At 37.7% G+C, this 19,700-nt stretch overlaps 1 protein-coding gene across 3 annotated transcripts in view; it reads right to left on the minus strand.

Moving 5' to 3' along the window:
• EPN2 (epsin 2) overlaps positions 1–19,700 on the minus strand; it is a 137,475-nt gene that overhangs the window by 20,820 nt on the left and 96,955 nt on the right. For 2 of the 3 annotated variants that reach the window (XM_053694536.1, XM_053694534.1), the window contains exons 6-7: positions 17,463–17,639; positions 15,461–15,556 (exon numbers count right to left, since the gene is read on the minus strand). In XM_053694536.1, the coding sequence (XP_053550511.1) occupies positions 15,461–15,556; positions 17,463–17,639 (273 nt within the window). The remainder of the gene's footprint in view (positions 1–15,460; positions 15,557–17,462; positions 17,640–19,700) is intronic. The other variant, XM_053694535.1, reaches the window with a different exon arrangement.

Consider the following 19,700-nt stretch of genomic DNA (forward strand, 5'->3'; position numbering starts at 1 on the left):
TATATAACTGCATGTAATAGATACTACTATAAATAATATTATGCACAGATACTGATATAAATATCCAGTATAAAACCTTTTAAAAACTTACTTAGAAGCTCCCAGTTTAGCACTTTTGATTAGGTTGACTGGAACAGCCAATGAAAGCAGACACTCCCCCCTCCCCCTTCCTTTGCATATGAAAAGACCCTTCACACAAACAGGAACAAGCTGGAGGAGAGATACATCAGTATTCTCCTAAAACTTTTGGGCTTGGTTAGGAGTCTGAAAATCAGCACAGTCTTATTTAAAAATGAGCAAAACTATAAATTTTTACAATAAAAAACCTGTATGGGCTATATAAATGGATAATCTACAAAATATTTATGCAACGAAAAATCTAGTGTATAATGTCCCTTTAAGGTGCAATTGTCCTATTTCTTCTGACGGGAGCTAGATAACCCCAGAGCAAGCCACACAGAAATGTAAGCACCATGTGTTCCACACAGTGCAGGGTGATCACACAGCAGGACCGCTGACAGGCTTGAATTTAGTGTATTGCAGGAAGTGTTACTGCCCATTACTAGAGGATCTCACTATCCCTCTAACCACACTGTGCTCCAGCTTCTCCCACCAACAGCAGCAGTGTTTACTGAAGCATTTCTGTTCTTTGTCCACGGGGAACTTAGTTCCACCTGAAAAAATAATAAGTTACTAATAAACATGATTTGTCCATATTTATTACCACATATTTGGTGTGTTTGTTATATTTTGAGAGTACCTGGTTATAGATGGGTTATGTTAGCGTCATCTGAGGTAACATATAGGGGTCGATTTAGCAAAGGCTTTCGCCAGCCTTTGACCCTCTACAACTACAGGTTCTCACAAGGGAACCTGCAGTCCGTATTTAACAAGCAGCGGTCATCAGACCGCTGCTTCCCTAACCTTTTTCTACCTCTTAGGTGCAGAATTTCAATCTCCCCGGTCTCGTCCGACCGGGGAGTTTGACAGCTCCTGCCTGTGCATGATTGGCTGTGCGCGGGCAGGGGAGCGGCGTTGCACAAGAGCGCAAAATTGTGTTCTTGTACAATGCTGAATTCCAGCAGTGGAATTCAGCCCGCCAGAGGCGAGCTGTAGCAGACAAGGGCGCGTATGCATCTATTTGCCCTAAAAATTAGTAGGCCATAAATTATTTGCAAAGGAGGATGAGAATCCTGGATATATACTAATAGAAGCAGTATTGGACACTTAAGAATCTTTAGAATCCGAACAATCTGACAGAAATATTCAGAATACTACTCTCTGTAGCGGATTAAAATCTAAATCTATCTTTATGCCTAACTTCAGCAAAGCTCCCCTAATTAACACATTTGTTAAACTTGTTGAGGCAGATAAAAAGGGTATCAACAACATCCCCTCAAATTCGGACAACTTGACCGCTATTGAAAGACGTGCGCTTTTTTAATTACATTTAAAAAAAAGCATAGTGATCAAGCCATCCGATAAGGGGGGGGGGGGGGAATGTTGTTATTCAAGATCACTCTAAGTATGTGGATAAGTGCAATAGACAACTTAGCGACACACTTCAATATAGAAGAGTGATTGATAATCCTCTACATAATACAATGAAGGCCTATTGGTTCATGCTCTAAATCAGCAAATAATAACCAAAACTAAATTTGAATTCTTATTACCTGATCAACCAAAAATATCTACTTTCTATACCATTCCAAAGGTCCATAAAGAAGGCCAACAATATCTTCCAGGCCGGCCCATAATTGCCGGCATTGGTGGACCTTTGGAAAATATAGGAGAATACATTGACCACTTTCTTAAACCATTTGTAGGCTATCTTCCATCCTTTGTTCAAGATACACCCGATCTTCTCAGGAAGATAAATGGATTAGCCTTAGATGATGAAACTATATTAGCATCAATATCGGTATTCCCCATGAAAACGGGATACATGCTACCAGATTTTATCTCCAACAAAGAGGATCTTCCCTCAATTCTCATACAAACTTCATCTGTGATCTTCTTAAGTTTGCATTGACACACAATTTGTTTGTGTTCAATGATAGACACTATATCCAAGTTAGGGGCACTGCAATGGGGGCAACATTTGTCCCCTCATATGCTTGCCTCTATCTTGGATATTGGGAACAAAATTTTGTACTGAACACAGAGCCAACAACACCACACATCTTATTGTGGCTACGCTACATAGATGATGTTTTCTTGTTATGTCAAGGGAATCAAACATCACTGGATGAGTATGTACACAAACTTGATAATAGGGAGTATAATTTAAAATTCACTCTAATATCAAGTAAAATAGAGATGATCTTTTTTAGACCTAACTATCATGAAAACTGACACTGGCCTAAAAACTAAAATCTATCGTAAACCGACTTCTACAAATAGCCTGCTTAGAGCAGAAAGTTTTCATACAGGTGCTCAAATAAGGGGGGTTCCCAAATCCCAATTTATTAGAGCCCGCAGGAACTGCACTACAGATCTAGACTTTAAGAAAGAGTCAGAAGATCTTACCAAGAGATTCCTAGATAGGGTATATAACAAAAACAGTATAAAACGTAGCTATCAACATGTTCAAAATCAGTCACAACAGGATAGTCTCTTTAAGATATTACAAAAACCTAAAAATGAAAATAAACAGCAAAATATGGTGAGGTACATAACACAATACAATGAATCTTGGGAAGACCTGAGAAAAATAATGACACAACACTGGCATTTGTTGCTAATGGATACAAAAATAAGTCAAATATTAACACCACTACCCTTGCTAACACCACGTAGGGTACCAAACCTACGAGATAGACTAGTTCACAGTCACGTTGTTAGACCACCTGATTCTAGTTATTGGCTACATAAATCTTCTATTGAACCAGGGTGCTATCCCTGTAAATTATGTAAAGCCTGTAATCATATAGAGAGAGCAAAATATTTTGCCTCAAGAAATGGAAAGGTCTATAAAATAACTAAGAAAATAACATGTAGAACTGAACAACTAGTCTATTTGGCAAAATGCAGCTGCCCCCTATTTTATGTGGGCAAAACTACACGTGCCCTACGTGAAAGAGTCCTAGAACATCTTAGAAATATAGAAAAGGAAGATACAGGGCTTAATGTAATAAGCAGCGGGCGGACAGCTTCTCAACTTGCGAAGCTGTCCGCCGCCTTCGCTACACACGGGCAGCGGATCTGTTGATTCGCTTGCCCGTATGTATCATTACACACTCATCGGAGTGTGTAATGCCCCCCCCTTCATTCACGCGACCATTCGTGCGACTGGTGGGGCTGTCAATCACTGAGAGCGAGCAAGCTCTTCTTACATTGTGAGCAAGCTGCTTCTTACATTGCTGAAAGCAGGCTCGCATATGCGAACCTGCCCGGCAAGAGCCCCAGAGCAGCTTTTGCTGCTTCGTACATGGAGCCTACAGACTTTAGTGTAGCAAGACACTTTAAATTGAAACATAATTCTAAAATATATGATTTTAAGGTGATTGGCATAGATAAGGTCAATTTAGGCATAAGAGGTGGTGATCTGGACAAGGTTTTACTCCAACATGAGAGTAAATGGATGATTGGCATAGATAAAGTCAATTTAGGCATAAGAGGTGGTGATCTGGACACGGTTTTACTCTAACATGAGAGTAAATGGATGTTTGGCATAGATAAGGTCAATTTAGGCATAAGAGGTGGTGATCTGGACAAGGTTTTACTCCAACATGAGAGTAAATGGATGTTTGGCATAGATAAGGTCAATTTAGGCATAAGAGGTGGTGATCTGGACAAGGTTTTACTCCAACATGAGCGTAAATGGATGTTTGGCATAGATAAGGTCAATTTAGGCATAAGAGGTGGTGATCTGGACAAGGTTTTACTCCAACATGAGAGTAAATTGATGTTTTGGCCATTTTCTCTAAAATAAAAGAAACATAAATAGATGGCTTCAATAATACTTTTAGGATTGTGGCAAAATGTATTGATACATATTTTAATGCATAACAATCTATATAATACAAATCGGTATTATAAGTAACAAACAGTTTAAAATAACAAGTATCTTATTCTCTCCCAACTTCTATATGTAAGTCTATACTGAATCTATATATAGTATATCATACGTCATTTATTGTATAGCTCTGATTATAGATAAATAGAATTTGATATATTTTTTAACTATTTATATTAGCATCCTGCTGCAGTGGCTTTTTGTGCACAAATAATGTAAATATTCTGTACTTTACCCCCTTAAGGCATTTATATTATTAAAAGCGAATTAATGGATTAACGAAGTTCCCACATATTAAAATGGGAACTAATATTCACTGGCATTGTTTCCGGAAGACCCAACCTGACAGCCTTTTAAAAGGAAACAGACAGTAAAAAGGATCACACACAAAGCCCTGAAGAATTCTGTAATCAGGTGAAACGTACGTAGGCAAGTTTTTTTTTTTCTACACCGTGGACGTTATTTTTGGATGACAGCCGACAATTAGTATTCACCTCAGCATAGCCCGGTAAGGGAGAAACAAAAGATTTTATTTATCCTCTGTTGTTGTCGTATCTAGTAGGGCCTAAGAAACCCTTTTGGCAGTCAACATTGAGCAAAACTGCATACTCCCTATAATATCCGGAAAAAGGAAAATACTTATATGATTAAGCTATTTTAGAAGTTGTTCTCATTGAGTCCATTGTGGGAGCAGACATCGGTAATAAGATCCGATATCTCCGCGGCTAGGTTTGGCTGTTTTTCAACAGTTACCGACCGCATAGGAGATTTTCACTTACTCCACTAGGACTTACCTTGGATTCACAGTGACCGGTAGTATTGCTAATTCCTACCTAATTGGAGGAAGTCTTCCAGCAACTAACGACAAACTACAAGCAAGATATCAGCAAAGGAGGACTTTGTATACGGACTGCTTCTCATGCATATTTACAATCAGCAGCAACACTGAGAGTATACTCTTCACTCTAGAGCTAAGTATATTGATCCTCTATATACTCTTATCAAGGGGTATGATAGTTGTTCTGTCTTGTTCTGTTCTGCTATATTGTATAACATTCACTGGTGTATTGTTATGTACAGAATATATCTTTTTTTTGTTAAAACCTAAAATGTAAATTGTCCAGACTGTTGACTGTGCCTTTCAGTTCACCTTTTTCGCCTCTGGTGATTAAATTGGTTAATATTGGACAAGAGTCCTATTTGTGAGATCTCTTTTTTGTCTCTTTGTCATTTTCTATTTATTATCCCAGATCTCAGCACCGGTAAAGATTTTTAAATTTTATCCTCACCTCCCCATTACCCTGAGCTGAAATTACTTTATAAATAAATTGACAGCCCCTGCATGTGCATGATTGGCTGTGCGCGTGCAGAGGGCGGCGTTGCACAAGAGCGCAAAATTGTGTTCTTGTACAATGCAGAATTCCGGCAGTGGAATTCAGCCCACCAGAGGCGAGCTACGGCGAACAGGGGCGCGTATGTGCACACCTGTCAGATCCTTCCTTTTTTCTCTGCTCACTGCCCCTTTAATGAATGCACCTGCCTATTTAAGACACACCTTTGCCTCTCTTCTATGCTGGATTATCTGCAATTCTCAGTGAACTGTGTGTGAAACTGAGCCAATCCGGCTCCACCTAATTTTCCAGCATCTCAGAGCGGCACTCTCGCTCTCACTACTAACCGCAGCTTGTACTTTCAGCTTGTCTCAGACCAGTATCGGCTGCTACCGGCTGACGTCATCAGCTACCGCCTGGAGCCATTCTCACACAGCTCCACGCTGCAAGCCGCAAACCTCCGCGGTCTCTCATATAACTTTGCACACCTCTGTTTCCAGGACTGATTAACAGGTCGTATGTTTACCAATACTATTACTTGATACCTTATATTACATTCGCTTCAGTATCTACCTTGATCAATATCTCACTGATTATCTGGACAGTATTATTGCATGAACCTGAACTTTAATCCTGCCTAATTAGTTTACTGCAGACTACAGTGTTTGTAGGATAAAACTATCTAGCTGGCAAATATTAATACAGATAGGTTAACCTAGCAAAAGTCTTATATTGTTAACCAACCTGTAACACTATACATATTTTTTGTCAATTCCTATAATAATTGCTATAAGAAATCCTGTATGTTTCACTTCCCATAGTGAACAAACAAACAAGAAATATAATTATAACAGTATAATCCAGCCTCTAAATACAGGTATAGCACTATGGATATGACAGAAATTGCAAACCAAATTGCCACTTTAACTCAACGTATGGATTCTGTAAATTTAACTCTCAGAGATGTGCAAACTGAAAATCAGGTGCTCAAAGATTGCCTTAGAGATATGTATACTGCTAAAACTGCACATTCAGAATCACATCCTGAACCACAGGTGTCTTTTCCTGACAAGTTTAGTGGTAATAGAGCAATGTTTAAGGAATTTAGAAATGCTTGTCTTTTGATGTTTGAACTAAAACCCAGAACTTATAGCACTGATAGAATTAAGGTGTTGACTACTATCTCTTATTTAAGGGGTGAACCCCGTGTCTGGGCGGATAGTTTGTTTGAAAATCAGAATCCCATTCTAAACTCTATACAGGATTTTCTAAAGGCTCTATCCTCACTATATGAAGATCCTTTTAAACAGGAATCTGCCGAATCCTCTCTCAGGGCCTTGAGACAGGGCAGACAACCTGTAGATAATTATATATCACAATTTAAAATCTATGCAATTGAATCAAAGTGGAATGAACCCTCGCTTAGACATCAGTTCAGGATTGGGCTTTCAGAAGACATCAAAGATGAGCTCTCCCGAACTGGTGTACCAGAGCATTTGGAGGATCTCTTCACACATTGTACTACAATTGATAGGCGTATAAGGGAACGCAAACAAGAGAGGGCAAACACCCCAACCTCATACAAGAGACAGAATACTCCACCAGTACCCTCTAGGGATAATGAGACTCCAATGGATATTGGATTTATCAGAGGTCCTTTATCACCTGAGGAGAAGGGTAGAAGACGCACTCATCGTCTGTGTATGTACTGCGCTGCCCCTGAGCATGACCTGACAGCATGTCCTCTCTTAAAAAAGACAAAAAACGGTAAGACTTCTTCAACATTTCTTAGCCTTTCAGTAAACAGACCAAAACAACCACATATTTCTATGTCTTTTACTTTACAGTGGGATCTACATTGCCTAAAGATTGATGCGATTATTGATACAGGCGCTTCAGGAAATTACATTGATTGTGATTTTGTAAATAGAAATAAAATACCCTCACAAGCAAAAATGTCTCCTGTTTCTATAAATTTGGTTGATGGGTCTTCATTATCCTATGGTCCAGTAACTCTTGAAACCACTCCCTTACTTATGTGCACCTCCACAGGACATAGAGAATCTATCAGCTTTGACATTATACCTAGTCCTCTATATCCTGTTATATTAGGTCTTACTTGGTTACAACTCCATAAACCTATCTTTGACTGGCACAAATTGACTATAGACCTAACGTCTTCCTACTGCTCTCAAACTTGTTTCCCTCTCAATAACATTCTTCTCTCATCTACTTCTCAGTTGCCATCCGAATATACTGATTTCCAAGACGTATTTAACAAGACTGATGCACAGACACTTCCGCCACACAGGACCTACGACTGTCCTATAGACCTCTTACCTGGCTCCACAATACCAGTGGGTCACATATACCCCCTATCTAAACCCGAATTAGATCACCTAAAATTATATCTACAGGAAAATCTAGCAAAAGGGTTTATTAGACCTTCCACCTCACCTGCTGGCGCAGGTATATTTTTTGTTAAAAACAAAGATCAGTCGCTCAGACCAATTATTGACTACAGGGAGTTAAACAAACGTACCAAGAAAAATCGCTACCCATTACCCCTCATCCCTGAATTGATAGAAAGATTGCGCACTGCCAAAGTCTTCACAAAATTGGACCTCAGGGGTGCTTACAATCTTATAAGAATGAGAGCTGGAGATGAATGGTTAACAGCTTTCAGAACTCGTTATGGCTTGTATGAATATACCGTTATGCCTTTTGGGTTATGTAACGCTCCAGCTACATTCCAATGTTTCATAAATGACATTTTTAAAGACATCTTGGACACCTTTATAGTAGTTTATCTTGACGACATCTTGATCTATTCTGATACTATACAACAACATGTGACCCACGTAAGAACAGTGTTAGCAAGACTCCGTCAACATAAGTTATACGCTAAACTAGAAAAGTGTGAATTTCATTGCAGTCAAGTCACTTTCTTGGGTTACATTATATCGAACACGGGTATTAAGATGGATGACTCCAAAATCCATGCTATCACTCAGTGGCCTACCCCAAAAAATCGCAAACAAGTACAAAGATTCCTTGGTTTTGCGAATTTCTATCGAAAGTTTATTCGTAATTTCGCCCAGACTGCTAAACCACTTACTGATTTAACAAAACACACAAACACTTTTAACTGGACATCTGACTGTCAGAGAGTCTTCCAACAGTTGAAAACTGACTTCACCACGGCACCTATTCTTAAATTCCCAGACCCAGATTTACAATTTATTGTAGAGGTTGATGCGTCGGATTATGCTCTGGGGGCAGTGTTGTCACAGAAACAATCACTTACTGATGTGATGCATCCTGTTGCCTATCTTTCCAGGCTCATGCTACCAGCTGAACGAAATTACCCCATAGGGGAAAAGGAATTACTGGCCATCAAAACTGCATTTGAGCAATGGCGACATCTATTAGAGGGAGCTTTACACCCTATTATCGTTATTACAGATCACAAAAATTTACAATATTTACAACAAAGTAGGACTCTCTCCTCCAGACAACTCCGCTGGAATCTCTATTTCTCACGATTCAATTATCTCATCACCTACAGACCTGGTAGTCGAAACGGCAAAGCTGACGCCCTCTCCCGCAAAGACATTAGACCGCTCAATGTGGAAACCCCGTCTACGGTTATACCCTCATCAAACTTTTTAGGTCTACTCGTTCATAAAGATCCTCAGTTCCAAAAAGCTCAAAATCAGGATTCCACAAAACCAACTCATCTTCTGCAAAGAAATCCAGATGGTTTATATTACCATGGTAAACATCTATACATACCACCTCAGTATAGAATTTCTCTTTTACGAGCTTATCATGATTCCCCTCTCACGGGACATTTAGGCATACAAAAAACTCTAGAGCTACTTAAGCGTAATTACTGGTGGCCAACTATGCTTTCCTCTGTAGAAGACTATATTTCAAATTGTGCTATTTGTGCCACGTGTAAACCATCACATCAATCTCCAATGGGACTTCTACAACCATATCCAGTTCCAGAAACCCCTTGGACTCATCTCGCAATGGATTTTATTGTCGATCTACCAAAATCTTTGTCCTACACCTCCATTTTTGTAGTAGTTGATTTACTAACAAAAATGGCGCATTTTATACCAGCTATAGGAGTACCCACTGCACAACAAACTTGCGACTTGTTTATCAGGAATGTTGTTAGATTACATGGGTTGCCTATGGTACTCCTTTCAGACAGAGGATCACAATTCACCTCTCGGTTTTGGAGACATTTATGTAATACTCTACAAGTAACTCAAAAGCTCACAACTTCATATCATCCACAAACGAATGGACAGGCAGAGCGCACCAATCAGTGGTTGGAGCAGTACCTCCGCTGCTTTTGCTCCAACCAACAGGATCAATGGGCTGACCATCTAGCTCTGGCAGAATTCGCCTACAACAACGCTAAGAATTCTTCAACTGGCTTTAGCCCTTTCTTTCTCAATCATGGACTCCATCCCAGAATCAGCTTCCTTCCTTATACACCATCTCCCTGTCCTAAAGTCAACGACACTGTGAATGACATCTCCCAGACCTTGTCAGTTGCTCGAGACAACATAAAACATGCACAAGCATCCCATAAACGTTATTATGACTTGCGGCATAAGCTTCAACCTGTCTACCAGGTTGGACAACTAGTCTGGTTGTCAACTAAAAATTTGCGCTTACATACACCCTCCAAGAAAATGAGTAAGCTATTTATAGGTCCTTTTCCTATAATTGCCGTTAGGAATCCAGCTACTGTCACTCTACAACTGCCTCACTCATATAAGTTGCACCCAACTTTCCATGTCTCCCTGGTTAAACCCTGTCTTTCCGACAGATTTACCGTGGATTCTGTTACACATGTTCTTTCCCAGGATTTGGAATATGAGATAGAAGCTATTCTTGACTCCAGGAGGCGAAGGGGTGTTTTGGAATATCTAGTACGATGGAAAGGGTATGATCATTCTGAAGACTCATGGGAACCTGCTACTTCAGTCACGGCCCCCAGGTGTGTTTCACTTTTCCACCGTAGAAATCCGGAAAGACCTTGTCCTTAGAACCCTCGCTGTGGGTGTTCTTGGGGGGGGGATATGTCAGATCCTTCCTTTTTTCTCTGCTCACTGCCCCTTTAATGAATGCACCTGCCTATTTAAGACACACCTTTGCCTCTCTTCTATGCTGGATTATCTGCAATTCTCAGTGAACTGTGTGTGAAACTGAGCCAATCCGGCTCCACCTAATTTTCCAGCATCTCAGAGCGGCACTCTCGCTCTCACTACTAACCGCAGCTTGTACTTTCAGCTTGTCTCAGACCAGTATCGGCTGCTACCGGCTGACGTCATCAGCTACCGCCTGGAGCCATTCTCACACAGCTCCACGCTGCAAGCCGCAAACCTCCGCGGTCTCTCATATAACTTTGCACACCTCTGTTTCCAGGACTGATTAACAGGTCGTATGTTTACCAATACTATTACTTGATACCTTATATTACATTCGCTTCAGTATCTACCTTGATCAATATCTCACTGATTATCTGGACAGTATTATTGCATGAACCTGAACTTTAATCCTGCCTAATTAGTTTACTGCAGACTACAGTGTTTGTAGGATAAAACTATCTAGCTGGCAAATATTAATACAGATAGGTTAACCTAGCAAAAGTCTTATATTGTTAACCAACCTGTAACACTATACATATTTTTTGTCAATTCCTATAATAATTGCTATAAGAAATCCTGTATGTTTCACTTCCCATAGTGAACAAACAAACAAGAAATATAATTATAACAACACCTGTCCGCCGCAGCTTGATAAATCAACCCCATACTGTAGTCAATTGTGATTGAATAAAGTTGCACCAACTCTTAACAGGATGTGCGCATGTTCCCAACATCTTCTAGATGGTAATTCCCAGATTTTTTTATTATTTTTTTTGTAGGCTGAGGAAAACTCCAGTGTCAGGCAGAGATTGTTGAATGGTAAGTGCCTTTGCTAGTAAGCACTTACCTTGTTTAACCAGCCTCTTATGTTGTAGATACCTGTAGGAATCTTCAATAAATAATTACCATGACCAATTAGTTAACCACTTCTGTGCTCATGATGAGAACGGGTCATCATGCAAATTGCTGCCTGTGACCACAGGACGACCTGTTTTTGTCATGAAGGGGAATCACTGATCACAGCATTGGATCAGCGATTCTCTTGCACTGCAGGCCCGATCATTGGTTGCACAGTGGACCTCACTCCAAGAGCATCATGGGAGTGTCAGTGATGTCACCATGAACGTGCAAGGTGACATCAAAGAGGGGGCAGGACCACAATATGACAGGCGGGTAAGGGAGCTGGATGGGGGTTTGCTGTTCAAATCCCTCATTCTTAGCTCCCTTACTAGCCACAGACCTCCAAGAACCTCATTTGAAAGAGAACTCCCACAACAAACCAGATCTTTAAAAAAAAAAAAGTACAAACACAATACATGGGGTTTGCTTGGGAATGGGACATTAAAGGCTCAATAACAAAACCCCTGTTATTTCTAAAGACCCCTAATAAAGTTTATTTTATAGCAGACAAGACCCTCTCGTATATATACTGTGTATATATATATATATATATATATATATATATATATATATATATATATATATATATATATATATATATATATATAGAATAGATATATAGATAGATAGATAGATAGATAGATAGATATAAAAATCTTGTCTGTATAGCTAGGTGATCACTGTTTTCAATATGATTTCCTAAAATCTTAAAGGGACATGAAACCCAATAATTTTTTATTCCTGATTCAGACAGAGCATGCAATTTAAAGAAAGTTTCCAATTTACTTCTATGATCAAATTTGCTTCATTCTTATGTTATTCTTTGTTGAAGAGATATCTAGAAAGGTAACGTGCACATGCCTGGAGCAATTCATCACAGGAAATAGTGCTGCCCTCTAGTGCTCTGGCTAATGCATAACATTGTTGCAAAACTGCTGCCATCTAGTCCTGCAGAAACGTGCACACGCCTGAGCTTACATTCCTGTTTTTCAACAAAGAATAACAAGAAAACAAAGAAAATGTGATAATAGAAGTAAATTGGAAAGTTGTTTAAAATCCTGTGCTCTATTTGAATCATGAAAGAAAATATTTGAGTTTTATGTCCCTTTAACATAAGAGACAAATACCATGAAATATAAATATAATAATGGTATATTCTGAATCTGCTGGATATATCGTTTGTCTGGGTCACTTACTGAAAGGGTTAAAGGGACAGTAAAGTAAAAATTAAACGTTCAAGCTTCAGGCAGAACAAGCAATTGTAACTAACTTTGTAATTTACTTCTATTATCTCACTTACTTTGTTCCTTTGGTATCCTTTGTTGAAAAGCATAACTAGGTAGGCTCGGGAGTAGCAATGCACTACTGGGAGATAGCTGGTGATTGGTGGGGGCACCCATTGGCTCACCCAATGTGATCAGCTAGTCCCCACTACTACTCCAACAAAAGATTCCAAGAGAATAAAGCCAAATTTGATAACGGAAGTAATATAGAAAGTTGTTTAATGCTCTATCTGAATCATGAATGAAAACATTTGGGTTTCCTATCCCTAATGAGAATAACCTGGATGTTAATTGTGGGTTTGTGCCCTTTAAAGGGACATAAAACAAGTTGGGATAGAGACAAAATAATATAATATGTACTCTAATTACTTTACCTACAAATGTATACTGCAGTGCCTCGCCATTAACCCTTTCTTTTTAGTTTCTGAATTGTAAAGCTCTAACTCCCCCTACACAATTCCGTTTATGGCTGTATCTATGTTTATTGTTCTTTTGGTAAAATGCAGAAGTGAATAGGGATTATCTGCTGGAGCTGCCTAGAAGCTGGGAACTCAGTTGAAATACAATGCCTGTGTATAAACACTGATAAGGGGGGTGGAGTTGGCTGTTCCAGGCAGTTTAGCTATGTAATTCATTTTGCTTATTTTTGAAAATTATTTTAAAATACTTGCCAGCAATTTTTAAACAATTTTTTAATGCAAACTATTTTAAATTAATTAGCCCTTTTAGGATATGCACAAATCTCAACCGGTTTTATGGCACTTTAAGAACGTTTCTGAATTATTATTTTTTACAAGATCAGAAACTGAAAAAACATGACTAGCTCCTTTAACAAAATATTTTATTAATCTAAAATGTGACTATAAATCTATATTTGCAAGAGAGGTGGGGCAGTTAGAAAGAGACAATAAACAGTATATAAATGCAAATACAATCATGTATTCAAAGCAAATATTAGCCTGAAAATAATATGCAGATGTATTTTTAAAAAATATTTGTTGTTTAAATATTCTATAAATAAGTGTTTCTATAAACTAAGGAAGTAATGGGTATCACCTTGTTGAAAGCTAGGTTTTCCCCTTATCTAATCTCTTAGGGCAGATAAAGTGTGAAAACAATGGCTCAGTGGAATATAACAATATTAAAGGGACATATTATCCAAATGATGAATCACTTGAGGCAGTGTATAAAACAAGGCTGAGTAGGCTATCAGGCTTTGCACGCTCTCTTTTACTGCCTGTTTTATACATGTCCCTAACTGTCCTCAGCAGAAAAGACAGATAAGAACAAAAATAGAGGTTCCAAGATGGCAGCACCCATTCATTTATAGAAACTCAGTGGAATAGAGAAAACTGACATTTTTTCTAGGAATTACATGAAAAAAAAAATTCAGAGAAATATATTTTTTTACTACACATAATTAAAAATGTTATATTATAATATTACAGTGTTTAATATCCACTTAATGACGGTATGGAGTACAGCTGTTTTAATTTATAGAGCTTTTTTTCTTTCCATATGTCAGGGGTGGGAGGGGGGGGGGGGGGCTTATGGAAAACACATGTGACTTGTGACCTCGTTTTTAAACGTCTCCCTGTTCTATCTCCACTACAGCTGCTGGTTGTGTGCCCAGGATCCAGATGTTGCATAGCAGAGCTGACCTGAGCTCTGCAGCACCTGGGTTTTATCACAATTCACTGCGCAGTTCAGAAGCAGAACAAATGTAAAAAAAACTTACAGCAGCCAGAATGCAAGTGGAATGTCCTGGCTTCCCTTGGTAGACACAGTTCATCCTAAGATTTATATAAGTTTGACATTAAGTATTGATTAAATAATGTTAAAGGGGGATGTGAAGGTCAAATCTTTCATGGTTCAGATAGAGCATACAATTTTAAAGGGACAGGCAACCCAAATTTTTTGTTTTTATGATTTGGATAGAACATACAATTTTAAACAACTTTCCAATTTACGTCTATTATCAAATTTGCTTCATTCTCTTGCTATCCTTTGCTGAAGGAAAAGCATTGCACTACTGGCAGCTAGATGAACACATCTAGTTAGCCAATCACAAGAGACAAATGTGTGCAGGCACCAATCAGCAGCAGCTCCCACTAGTGTAGGATATGTGCATATTCTTTTTCAACAAGGGTTACCAAGACAATGAAGCACATTTGAAAATAGAAGTGAATTAAAAAGTGTCTTAAAATAACATGCTCTATCTGAATTGTATAAGTTTAATTTTGACTTTCCTATCTCTAAGACACTTTTCAGTTTACTTTTATTACTACATGGACTTTGTTCTCTTAGCATCATTTTTTGGAAAAGCAAACCTAGGTAGGCTCAGCAGCAATGCACCACTGAAAACTAGCTAGTGATCAGTGGATACACACATATGCATCTTGTCATTGGCTCAGCAGATGTATTCAGTTAGCTCCCAATAGTGACTTACTGCTCTGAAACTGATTTTAATTATGCGTTTAACCACTTTGCAAATTTTAAACACATAGATATATCCAAGCAACAGTGCAATATTAAAATGCTGTAAAACAATAGTTTTTTTTTCATTTAGCACTTTTATATTCCTTTAATGCAAAGAGCTCAGAACAGAGCAAAAACAGCTATTTGACATACAAAAATAAACATAAAGGAACAATTTCACATCTATCTGCTGCAGAGTATTAAATGTAACAAGTCATTTAAAGAGAATTTCTTTACAGTACAGCGTCCCTTTAATATGCCATCTTGCTAGCATACCTGATACTTTGGAGGAGGTCCGTAGGGTGTCGAATTCAGAAAAATCGTCTTTCAGTGCCCCATTTAAATTGCTGAATGGGTCAAATGATGAACTCCCTGCAGAACGTGAACAAAGTTAGATTGCTGCAACCCTAAAAACCAATATGTGCCTAATTTATGAAACAGTTTTTTGAAGACATCTATAACATAATTTGAAGCAATAACTGGATACTATATATTTTTTTCACGGACTACACATTTAGAAACTTTGTACCACTTTTTTTTTCTTTTGGGTCCATTTTTTTTGTATTATTTATTAGAACATACACACTGTATTGATAGTATTTTTTGTGCTGATATTTATATATCTGTTTATTATTAAAGAATGAAACTATTCTATAATTTATCCAATTGTCTATTTTCATAACACGTTTTATTCGAATGGTTTATTTGTTCACACTTTAGCCTGCGTTCAGTCGCTCTCCCCACATGTATATAATTCATGGAAATTGACTCATCCTTGATCCTTTGTTATACAAGTTATTTGTCCCTAAGGTTGGAAACACTTTGGATGAATAAAGTACTTAAAATGAATATGTAAGAAATCTTAGCTATATATTTTTTGTTACAGCTATGTAATCATATGTAATTACAGGAAAAGCAGGCAAAAGAAATGATAAGAGTGCATTCCAAAGTTGTTTTGCTATTAATATTTAAAATATATAATGGGGATATAATTTTGATTCGGCATTTATTTGCAAAACAAATGCAGCACTTTGTGAGTTGCACTTTCACACTGTTTGGCACCAAAACAAAATCTGCGGCAAACAAATACAGAATCCCAAAATGTTGCCTATATCTAGTTCACAGTATAAATGTTTGTGTGTTTATGATTGGCTGATGGCTGTCACATAATCCAGGGGGCACGGAAGTAACTGAATTTTGTTAGGAAAAAAATCTGCTACTCATTTTAAATTCAGAATAAATGCTATTACATTATCTTTTCTATTATGTATTTGTTTATTATGCAATTCCACTGTACTTAAAGGGACATGAAACCCTGAATTTTTCTTTCATGATTTAGGTAAAAAACATACAATTTTCCAGTTTACTTCTATTATCTAATTTCCTTCATTCTCTTGGTAGCATTTTTTGAAGGAGCAGCAATGCACTACTGGTTTCTAACTAAACAGATGGGTGAGCCAATGACAATCAGTATATATATGCAGTCACCAATCAGCAGCTAGAACTTAGGTTATTTGCTGCTCATGCGCTTACCTAGATAAACTTTTTTGCAAAGAATAACAAGAGAAGGAAGCAAATTAAATAATAGAAATAAATTGGAAAGTTGTTTAAAATTGTATGTTCTGGCTAAATCAGGAATGTCTAATTATGACTTTACTGACTGTCCCTTTAATGGTCTTTTGATGAATGTTGTGACTGTTAAGCACAAATAAAATACCAACACACAGAGGAAGTCTGGCACTCTCTTGCAAGCACACAGCTAAGATTAAAAGCAAAAATGTTAGAGTTAGTTACCGCATCTGGCCAAATGGGTCCAAGCTCAGGACCCAGTCACGGTCTCTTCCCTCCTGGGTGCCTAATAAAGCCAAACAATGCACGCTCTCAATCAAACAAAACCACATAACGGTGCACAGACCTTATGCAACCTCAGGGCTAAAACCCAGAGCATCATAGGACAGGGCTCGACAAACCCAGGAGCCTGGGAGCCACTGGCTCCTAGAATTTTACCCCTGGCTCCTAACTTTTTGGGTTATTCTCCATATATCTATAAACAAATCCAACTGTCTGGCTCCTAAAAAATATGCCTGGCTCCTAAATATTCTTACTGGCTCCTAATTTTTGAACATATGCGTCAAGCACTGTCATAGGATGTGTACCCAGTTCCGTTTGAGAGTGCAGCCCATTTCCGTGTTTCACAAATGAAATATGTTCAGTGCTTCCAATAAATAATGGTATAGGCTGCTCCATTCCCACTCTAGGTGTATCTGTATATTCCTACCTGGGTTTGACACACTCGCTTTAATTGTTGGACCAGGTCTCCAGGGATCTGATGTAGAATTTTCTGTTGCCACAGCCTGTGAAGGAGCCCAGGGGTCTGCATTTTTTGGAAGAGGTTGTGTTGATGAACCTGTGTTTGATCCCCAGAGATCTACAGGAGCAGCTGTGTTTGTATCTGCTAAATAAACAGGAGAGGTTTTATACGTCTGCATGTCACAGCTTACTCACACTTGCAACGCAGTGGAAAACACTGAGCGAAGAATATATCCATTACATTTATTGCACCCAACACATGTACAATACATTTTGTATTTTACTTACATATTTTTTTATTTGTTTCCGTATTCTACCACCACTTATCTACTGCCTACACCAGTGTTTCACAACCATGGTCATGATATCTGAATTAGAGCACAGATGAAATAATCAGCTGTTTAGTAACCATGGTTACTAACTTGCCTTCATCCATCAGCTGATTAAAGGGACACTGAACGCAAATTTTTTCTTTAATGATTCAGATAGTGCATGCAATTATAAGCAACTTTCTAATTTACTCCTATTATCAAATTTTCTTCATTCTCTTGGTATCTTTATTTGAAAAGCAAGAATGTAAGTTTAGATGCCGGCCCTTTTTTGGTGAAAAACCTGGGTTGTTGGTGGATAAATTCACCCACCAATAAACAAGTGCTGTCCAGGGCACTGAAACAAAAATTGGCTGGCTCCTTAGCTTAGATGTTGTCTTTTTCAAATAAAGATAGCAAGAGAATGAAGAAAATTTGATAATAGGAGTAAGTCTATCTGAATCACAAAAGAAAAAAATTGGGTTCAGTGTCCCTTTAATTTGACCAAAATCTGGCCTGTTAGGGTTACTTGGGGACCATGGTTGAGAAACACTGGTCTACACTAACCTTCAAAACATATTAGTGGCCTATAAGCTGCTTGCAAAAACATCTATGTTTGAAAATGAAAATATTTTTACAAATATAATACTGCCCAACCTTATGCCTGGAGTCCTCAACCGGCTGGCACTTCCCAGAACTGTATACTATTTGTGCTTGTGCAAGGAAGGGAATTCCGAAAACCTTTTCATTAGGATAATGTCAACCCAAGCTGCATGTATATGCACTAGTCAAATGGTATAAAGGAGTATTTTGGCTGTGATTATTCAGTACTATCCCGATAGATAGATAGATAGATAGATAGATAGATAGATAGATAGATAGATATAGACGGCTAGATAGATTATATAGATAGATGATATAGATATACAGATGGATAGATATACAGACAGATAGATATACAGTTGGATAGATAGATAGATAGATAGATAGATATACATATGGATAGATAGATATACAGATGGATAGATATACAGATGGATAGATATAGATATACAGATGGATAGATATAGATATACAGATGGATAGATATACAGATGGATAGATATACAGACAGATAGATACATATACAGATGGATAGATAGATAGATAGATAGATAGATAGATAGATAGATATACAGATGGATAGATAGATATACAGATGGATAGATATACAGATGGATAGATATAGATATACAGTTGGATAGATAGATAGATAGATATACATATGGATAGATAGATATACAGATGGATAGATATACAGATGGATAGATATAGATATACAGATGGATAGATATAGATGTACAGATGGATAGATATACAGATGGATAGATATACAGACAGATAGATACATATACAGATGGATAGATAGATAGATAGATAGATATACAGATGGATAGATAGATATACAGATGGATAGATATACAGATGGATAGATATAGATATACAGATGGATAGATATAGATATACAGATGGATAGATATACAGATGGATAGATACACAGACAGATAGATACATATACAGATGGATAGATAGATAGATAGATATACAGATGGATAGATAGATAGATAGATAGATATACAGATGGGTAGATAGATATACAGATGATATATAGATATACAGATATATATATACAGATAGATAGATATACAGATATATATATTTACAGATAGATAGATATACAGATGGATAGATAGATATACAGATGGATAGATATAGATATACAGATGGATAGATATACAGACAGATATACAGATGGATAGATAGATATACAGATGGGTAGATAGATATACATATATATATATATATATATATATATATCTGTATATATATACACAGATAGATAGATATACAGATGGATA

This window comes from Bombina bombina, chromosome 11 (assembly GCF_027579735.1).
Source record: "Bombina bombina isolate aBomBom1 chromosome 11, aBomBom1.pri, whole genome shotgun sequence".
Lineage (NCBI taxonomy): Eukaryota > Metazoa > Chordata > Amphibia > Anura > Bombinatoridae > Bombina > Bombina bombina.